This window comes from Fulmarus glacialis, unplaced genomic scaffold, assembly GCF_000690835.1.
Source record: "Fulmarus glacialis isolate BGI_N327 unplaced genomic scaffold, ASM69083v1 scaffold34228, whole genome shotgun sequence".
Lineage (NCBI taxonomy): Eukaryota > Metazoa > Chordata > Aves > Procellariiformes > Procellariidae > Fulmarus > Fulmarus glacialis.
In genome coordinates, this window is record NW_009226907.1 from 342 (window position 1) to 9,164 (window position 8,823).

The following is an 8,823-nucleotide window of genomic DNA, read 5'->3' on the forward strand; positions in this document are numbered from 1 at the left end:
CAGCACCGCGGCACCCCGCCACCGCCGGGCTTCATGTGAGAGATGGCGAATGCCGAAGTGAGCGTCCCTGTGGGTGATGTGGTGGTTGTACCAAGTGACGGAAACGAAGGGGAGAACCCGGAGGATACCAAAACCCAAGTGATCTTGCAGCTCCAGCCGGTGCAGCAAGGGTGAGTTGGACGGTACCGGTGTGTCTGGGAGGTGCTGGGTGGGGTGGGGGGCGTCCCTGTAGATTTTCGTGGTATGGGGACCGAGCGTCGCTGCGTTTTCCAAGTCTGCGTCGGTTTTGTGCCACGCACGATAGAGAGACAAATACAACGCAAAAAAGCTTTTGTGTGCGTCGCTGTCACGGGGCCTCCGAGGACTGAAATTGTCCTGCGGAGACGTGTCCGCGTGATGCTGGATCGCAGCAGCCCAGCAGTGGCGGTGGCAGTGGGGAAGCGGTGCGGTGGTCACGGTGCTGCCCCAGCCATGCATCCTCCCAGTCTCCCTCTTCCCTCTCCGGACCCAGGGTGGGTTTTTGCAACACTGCAGCTGCTGTATGTGGTGGTCTGTGCCCATATGTGCAGATCCGCATATGCCTCTGTGCCAGCTTTCCCCTCAAATAATCCTCCTCTAAAATACGATGAAGCTGGGATGTTGGAGGGAATTTTGTGGTACCCATGACAGCTGCTGCGGAGAAGTGGCTGCCACCAGGCACTTCATCTTAACTCTGGATCGATCAGGACATAAATATACAGGCTCCAGTTTGGTAATATTCGCAGAGCAGGGTGGCTGTAGGCCTGACAGTGACTCTTCCCTGCATGATCACCCGTGCTGCAGTGTCACACAGGGCTGGAAGGGAAATCCTGGGGCATTGAGCTCTGCTTCCTGTTGTCGTGGGTAACTGCCTGTAGCAGAAACCAAGAGGAGGAGGCACAGGGAAGCGCACTGCAGAGCTGCTTCAGTGGCGCTGGCAACGTGGAGGGTGCGATGACAGGACTGGGAACGCCTCTGCGTGTTTCAGTCCTTGGGATTATTATCGTATTTTGTATGTGCCAAAAAAATGCCTGTGATTGAAACTGTATCAAACGAAATCCACATCCCTGGAGGACAGGCAAGAAAGAAACGAACCGAATTTTTAACCACATGCTGTGAATCTTAATTTCCCATGATTTATGTAGTTTGTTTACGGATGGCCGCTTTCACAACAGGATTTACCAAGAGGGCTCCGAGGCCAGCGCCGCTGTAGTGGCTGTCGAAACGCACACCATCCACAAGCTAGAAGAAGGGATCGGTGAGTTCCCGCTTGGCGTGGGCAGAATCCCCTCCTCTGCAGGGCTGGTCGCCGCTGAGCTGGTGTCTCCAGTTCGCTGGGCTTCCTTCTGGCTCTGCCCCTGCAGATGCTGTTTCCCAGGCATGGATGTGGGTGCAGGGTCTGGGCATACTCTGGAATAAGAGTCTGCTGTTACTGCTTGGTCTTAAAGTCCTGGAACTGAGATCCTGGCTCTCCTGCAATGAATGGTAAGGGCTCCCACGGGGTCCAGGGGAGCCGAGATTTCACCCTAGTCTTGATGTGCAGACACTAGCAGGCAGGAATGATGGTTATAAGGATGGCAGTTGTGTCTGCGCTGGCTGAGGCACCAGACTCTGATTGCTGGTTCTTTGCTGAACGAACAGCCTGACAGTTTGGGTTGGACGTTCAGAAGAACCGAGCAGGTTGGCTCTGAGTGCTCCCTGCCATCCTGAGGAGTATGTGGGAAAAGGCTCCTGTCATTAGGTGCTATCGCTAGATCTTGACTAGTGTTCTGCTTCCTGTGTGGGTGTGGGTCTTTTGGCAGTATTAGCAGAAACTCTGCCTGTGAAGAGAATATATTATCAGTAAATATCTGATATTGCTGCTAAAGAGATACCAGAGCTCCAAAAAATCTGAGAGATATCTATGCTTCAAATTTTAAAGCATTTTGTTTCCACGAAGACTGTTCTCATTGACACCCCCCCAGATGTGTTGGATTTCTGATCTCGTGTTCTCCTGATAGATGAGCTTCATTTTGAGTGTTGCTATATTAAAAAGCAGATGCCAGTTGCTCTTGGAGCTTGTAACTGGAGAAGACTAAGAGAGGACTGATCCTGAACTGGGATCGGCCCTTCTTTTGGTTTCCTGACAGTAGGTCTCACAACCTGTGAGCTTTCAGCTCCCACCTTGTAGGATTTGAGTCTCTTGGGTGGAAAGTTTCATTTTCACCTGTTCCTCCCTCAGACCCCAGCACCATTGAAACGAACGAGGAGATCGAGATCGCCTATCCCATCACCTGCGGGGAGAGCAAAGCCATCCTGCTCTGGAAGAAGTTCGTCTGTCCGGGAATTAATGTCAAGTGTGTAAAGGTAAGGGAGTTTTCACAGCGGATTCCTTCTCTGCTCTCAAGGTCTGGTGCTTAACCTCCACAGGACCTTCTTACTTTTTGTGTTTCGTCTGAGCCTTTTCCTGGAGCCGAGTGACTTTGCCTTTGCAGCGTGCTGGATTGTCAGCGCTAGAATTGTTTCTAGCATGGGGAAAAGCAGGGGAGGAGTGGGTTAAGGAGTGAAGGCCCATCACGGACCTTATATTTCAGTGCTGCTCTTAATTACTGTTTAAAGCAGAGTCGTATTTGTCACTTGACAAGGGACTTGGAGCTGAAGGCAAGCAGGGGATGCGTACTGAGATCTGCCACAGCTTTTCGTCCTTGTCTCTTACTCCTGTCAATTCCTCAGTGAGCAGGTTGCATCGAGAAGAGAAATCTTGCTGTTATCTTTTTCCACTTGAGAGCTTGCTAATGTAACCGCTGATGCGCTGAGGCTGAGTCCCCGTGTGCTGCTGCGGCGAGAGCGCTCTGCTGCTGACCCTCAACAGGAGCTATCTTAGTCACTGGAGCAGGACGGAACAGATGCCCGAGTGAATACCTGTGTCAGCTAGATGTTGCTTGGCTATTTGATGTAATAGGAGTCTGACATAATGATCTCTGGGATGACTCTACGTGTTCGCAGAAGGAGCTAATTTGGCTCATGCCTCGTACAAAAGCCTTCAGGGCTGTGCTTGGCTAGAGCTGTGCGGTTCGAATGCCGATGGCTGGCAGGTCATCCCTGCAAACGCATCCATTCCAGAGTTATAAGCATTACTGGGCCGAGGGGATCAAAGCTGGTAGGAATTTGAGAAGCAGCTCCTCTTTCTGGGTAGAAGTGTGGGCTTAGATGAGCTGTGGACTGGCTGTGTTGGATGTCCCAAGTGATGTTACCCTGTGTTTGCTGAACCTCTGTTTATCTCGTTGCCAGTTCAATGACCAACTGATCAGCCCGAAGCATTTTGTTCACCTGGCTGGGAAGTCTACCCTGAAGGACTGGAAGAGAGCCATTCGCCTCGGAGGAATCATGCTGAGGTATTTGACTTGCCTACCACTGTGTCCAGCTTCAGGGCTTCATCACTGCAGCTGCAGGATCCCGAGCAGGCATTTTGTCTGCTTTGCAGTCCCCGGGAGATCTCTTGGAGGTTCACGTTACCTGGCCAGCAACCTGCAGCACCTCTGGGCAGAGATCCTGGCCCCGTGGTCTGAGGGGCAGGATTCCTCATCCTGTGCAGAAGTGGCCTCGCCTGGGGGAGCTGGTACTTGGTGGGGGTGGAACAGGACTGGAGCCCTGTATGTGAAGCTGGGGAATGGCTTGTATTTGCCATTTGAAAGCTCTGCAGGAGATGTTTTGTGTGCAGAGTGATGCTGGGTCTCCCTTTCTCCGTCCTTCCCATGGCTGTAGCATTCCTACGTGGAATACTCCCTTTTGTCTCCAGGCTGAAATTTGAGCTGAGCCTGGTTCTCTCCCCACTCCCTGCACAGGAAGATGATGGACTCGGGGCAAATCGACTTCTATCAGCACGACAAAGTTTGCACCAACACCTGTCGAAGCACCAAGTTTGATCTCCTGATCAGCAGCGCCAGAGCACCGGTGCCGGGGCAGCAGAGCGTGGTGCAGACTCCGACATCAGCTGACGGTACAAAACCAGTTAGCAATGCCGCAGGAGTTTCCCTCTGACACTCCTCTCCCTCCCTGGGCTATTCAAATCGGGTTGATCCACACACATACTTTACACCTTCTCCCCAGGCGTAGCAGGGCAGTCCCTCCCGTTCAGGAGACTGCTCTGATTTCTGGGAAGGAAAATGCTTCTCGTGTTCACTCAGAGAGGTCTCGGCAGCATCTGTCAGGGAGCTCTGCTCTGCAGTAATGGGAGGGCTGGAAAGCAGCTGGTATTAAGCAGCGACTAGAGGCAGCCTTGGGAGCCAGGGAAGGCTCACCTTGAAGGGATCCCTGTTCTGGGGTCACCATGTGAGCTAACACCTGAGAGCTTGTACAGTGTTTCCTGATGTCGTATTTGAGGGTCTATTACAAAGGCTCGAGGTGGGCTGATACTCAGAGATGAATCTAGGCATGCTGACCTCCAGCCTGCTCCACATTACCTGGAAGTCCAGAAATGGGGTATGATGGCTCAACATGACTTGGTTGTCATTCCAACTGCAAATTCTCAGCAAATCCCGTGTTTCAGAGCAGAAAATGATCTCTTTGCTGAGGTTAGGGGAGAAGACTACTCCCAACTGTACTCATTCAGCTGGGCAGGTTACATTTCTCTAACTCTAAGGCCCTGGGTGGGTGAAATGGCAGAGTTGTCCATAGGCTAAGGAGAATCTCCTGGAAAGCACGTGGGAAAACCTTACAGTGGCTACAGATTGGCTTAGTCCCAAATTTGATCCAGAAACTTAGGATTGAGTCAGATCCATTTCCCTTCTATAAACCAGCTTGGACCCTGACCCTGTCATTTCCTGAGAGATTAGGGCATCTCTGGGGTGCAGAGCTCTCTGTTGATGATGCAAGAAGGGTGGCTGGGCTGAGGCTTATTTGTTCCCTTCTGATCCCTTTCTGCTTATTTTATGCCAGCACTCCAGTTTGCTTTTTGGAGGGCACGTGGTTTTCCCTCCAGAAGCCCCAGAGCCTTTCATAATCACAGTTCGGATGAGAAGCAGCAATATTTGCTTTTAGCTAATTTGGTTGAAAGAGGCCAGGCACAAACAACCTGACGACGAGAGTAAAAAAAGAGCCTGGGAGGGGTGAGGGGGGTGGAAAGCAAAGCAGGGATTCAGGTCTGGCACTCCGGGTGCCGCAGAGGGAGCTGACGTTGCCTCTCTGGCAGGGAGCATCACCCAGATCGCGCTGTCGGAGGAGAGCATGGAGGAGGGGATTGAGTGGAACTCTGCTCTGACGGCTGCTGTCACCATGGCCACTGAGGAAGGCATGAAAAAGGACACGGATGAGATCTCGGGTAAGCTCAGGCTGCTTGTTGGGTGTTTTCTCACCCTCTCCTCGCCTGTTACATTCTGGAAACTGAAATCCTGAAAATAAGGAGAGTTTAGGCAATGACAGAGCTGTCCCCCAGCCCCTTGGCTATCCCAGCATTTCCCAGGCGTGCAGGGTCCCTGCCAAACAGAGCTCCTCATCGCAGCAGGCAGAGTGAGACTTCAGCCCTGGCCTTGTGGCTGATGGATGATCCCCCAGATCAGTTGCTGCTAGTTACAGTGAGGGGTTTTTTTTTGTTCATTTTGGGAATGTAAACGTCTGCCAGTCTGGAGCTGGACTGAAATCATCAGGGAGCAGTGTCTTGTTAGTACCCCATGTTAGTACCCTGTCAGCTCTCTTGGCTGTGTCTCTCTGGCTGCGGTGCCTTGCCTTCCCTCTTAGGATCAGTACAGAATTTCCTCAAGCAAAGATTTTAAGCTCTGCACCTTGCGAAGGTGAACAGAGGCAGTGAAATGTTGCCTTGGAAGTCACGGTGCTGCTTGAAAACATGTTACTGATTTGCTGCCTGAGTCTGTTTTGTTTCTTTTGGGGTTTTTTTTTGCATGTCATATCCACCCCAGTGGCCAAATTAGAAGTCGTCTTGCAAAGTTACTCTTGCCTGAAAGGTTTAAGTTAGCCTTGTGGGCAAAAATGCCAAATGCTTGTACATGTTGAGTTCTTTTTCCCTCTCCTTCTGCCAGAGGACACACTGATGTTCTGGAAAGGAATAGCTGATGTGGGGCTGATGGAAGAGGTCGTATGCAACATCCAGAAGGAGATAGAAGAAGTCTTAAGAGGCGTCCAGCAGAGGTTGGGTCAGTCTCCCTTCCAGATGACAGGTAGGTTGTGAGCCACAGCCTCTGGCTCTGCGGTGGGGAAGGATGCTCAAAAGGGCAGCTGCAGGCAAAAAAAAAAAAACTGCCAAGGGTCCCTGCCCACCATTTAAAGCTGTTGGGTCAGGATGGTGAGCAAGTTACCGCTCATTAGCTGAGCTGTGGGAGCTGAGGCTAGGTGTGGTCTCAGCCTGCCCAACTGTGAAGTGCATTTGCTTACACCACTGCGGGGCACAAGGACACAACATGCCACCCTGGCCCCTGAGCAAAATGACCCTGGCAGCTTGCTGAGACCATCGGGTGACTGTCCTCAGATCCTGGCCCTCATGAAAGCCTGCCCAGGTTCACTTCTCGGACCAGAGTTATTCAAACACTTTTCACTGTGACAGTGCAGGCTGAAACAGGTCCTGCCCCCTCACTTCTCGTTCTGTCTTCAGTTGTGCCAGAAAACCTGTTTTTGGGGCTGAACCAGATGAGGGAACTGATCTGGGTTAAAAATAACTCCCCTCCCCGCTTTAGGGTTATTTTTAACTTGGATCAGTTCCTTAATCCAGTTCAGCACATGCCCCTGTGAGCCCAGGGTTTGAGAGCACCTCTTGTTGATGCTCTTGCTGAGAGAACATCCATGTAGCCACAAACTTCATTTTACCCAGAATATTTTTTTTTTTTTATTTTCTAATTTAGCTTTGGGCTGGCGGATCTTTGTGTCTGGTAGGTGGCAGCTTTTGGAAGCTGTAAGTGATTGAAGTCAGTGGATTATAATAGAAATTTTGCACAGCTTTCGGTGGAGCTGGCATGTTAATGACACTGTCAGCAGCATGGGGTGATGATTTGTAGGTGGAGAGCTCGTTTGTATCTCTGTGATTGCAAATTATGCTTTCATTTGCAGCAATTTTGAGCTGCTTGGGTGACACATCTCTGTTTCATTTTCTTTATCATGTGAATGGGATTATTTAGTCCTTGCATGTCAGAAGGAAGAGGGAGCTGGGTCTGCCCTTGTCAGCCAACCCTTGGGAAAGAACAGACATAGTTTTACAAAAAGCAGCAGAAAATTTTTGGTGTAATACGAGCATCTTTTGAGTACCTGACTGAGTCCCACCTGTGGGACTAGGCACTCGTCCCCATGCACTTTCCTTGCAGATGCTGCAGTCTTGAACAACGTCGCCCACACATTTGGCCTAATGGACACCGTCAAGAAGGTTCTGGACAACAGGAAAAACCAGACAGAGCAAGGAGAGGAACAGTTTCTTTACACGCTGGCAGGTACAGTCAGCGCCTAGTAAGGCTTCTCACCCTGTTGCTGCTCTTGGGAACTGATGTGACTTTCCTTCAACACATGAACCATATTTGGGTTATTGTTCAATACACGCTGCCCCAAAACAAATGCATCCCAATCCTTTTCCATCCTAGGGCTTGAGTGGAATCTCCCCTCTCCTTTGCCTCGCAGTGAGCAGTTGCTTGGAGCATTCGACAGCCCAAAGTCTGTGCCCTTTGCTGCAGCCAGGGTGCTGGGGCTGCGAGTCCGATTCCGTCAGCATTAGGAAATAGGTGCTGCTGTGCGGCAGTCATCCGAGCTGCAGGCAGTGCCGTGCTGTGCCCGAGCTCATAAGCTTCTCCGTGTACGGGGAGCTGAGTTGTCTGCTTGTCTTGGCGTGGAGCTATCAGGTGTCTTGCATGGCTTCCCCTGAGCTGAAGCCAATAACCTGACCTGGATTCCCCAGAGCCGCTTGCTGGATGTGTCTCCATCCTCACCGTGTCCTGTAGAACCTGTTCTTATCTGGGATGTCCTAGTCCCCTACTGCCCTGGATAAATGAGATTACTGTGCTACTTCTGACTTCCAATGTTCACACAGACAAGGGTTGAGGGAGATGTTTCATTGACCGGGGCAGTCCTGCTCCCTCTCCCCAGTACAGGTGCTCGGCTCCTGGGGAGGGGACCCAGCCAAGCTCAGGAAGCAGTTCCTACCATCTGGAGGGGCTTGTCCATTCTCCCTTGTAGGTGGGTCTGGCCTGGGGAGCAGAAGTGCCCATCTTCTCATCAGTAGGAGCAGCCAACTGGTACAGAGCATTGCCTGTTCCTCATCCAGGCGCTGACAGCCGGCCAAAGCAGGCTGAGCGGGTGCAAGAACATTGACCAGGTCTGCGTGGGTGGCAGGAGAATCTGGTGTTTTCCTTCAGTGCAGTTTGATCTTGAGTGAAATGCTAAGCTCATGCTCGACTGGGTGGTTAGGAGACCTCCTGTCGCAAATATGGGATGTAATGGCTGTTCGTGGAGCCCTTGAGTCCCCAGGAGCTCCTGCAGCGTGCTGGCCCTAGCCCAATGCGCTGCTTAGCCGTTCTCTTTGCAGACCTGGAGCGGCAGCTGGAAGAGCAGAAGAAACTCGCCAAGGACCAGAAGGCGAAGTCCCAAACCATCCAGAATGTGGTGCTGATGCCCGTCAGCGCTCCCAAGCCCCCCAAGAGACCCCGCCTGCAGCGCCCAGCCTCCGCCACCGTCCTCAGCCCCTCCACCCCTATCCAGCAGCCTCAGTTCACGGTCATCTCGCCCATCGCTATTGCGCCCGTCGGACAACAGTTCTCCGTGGGCAACATCCCGGTGGCAACCATTAGCCAAGGCTCCAGCCCGGTGACTGTTCATACCTTGCCGTCTGGCTCCCAA

The 8,823-nt window shown here is 52.0% G+C and overlaps 1 protein-coding gene across 1 annotated transcript in view; it reads left to right on the top strand.

The window, feature by feature from the left end:
• Nucleotides 1–42: 42 nt before the first annotated feature.
• Nucleotides 43–8,823, top strand: part of GMEB1 (glucocorticoid modulatory element binding protein 1) — a gene marked incomplete at its 3' end in the record, with an annotated part of 9,167 nt that continues 386 nt past the window's right edge. Inside the window, exons 1-9 of the mRNA XM_009582962.1 lie at nucleotides 43–170; nucleotides 1,194–1,276; nucleotides 2,240–2,364; nucleotides 3,289–3,392; nucleotides 3,843–3,997; nucleotides 5,189–5,317; nucleotides 6,033–6,170; nucleotides 7,305–7,427; nucleotides 8,513–8,823. Coding sequence (XP_009581257.1) covers nucleotides 43–170; nucleotides 1,194–1,276; nucleotides 2,240–2,364; nucleotides 3,289–3,392; nucleotides 3,843–3,997; nucleotides 5,189–5,317; nucleotides 6,033–6,170; nucleotides 7,305–7,427; nucleotides 8,513–8,823 — 1,296 coding nt within the window. The remainder of the gene's footprint in view (nucleotides 171–1,193; nucleotides 1,277–2,239; nucleotides 2,365–3,288; nucleotides 3,393–3,842; nucleotides 3,998–5,188; nucleotides 5,318–6,032; nucleotides 6,171–7,304; nucleotides 7,428–8,512) is intronic.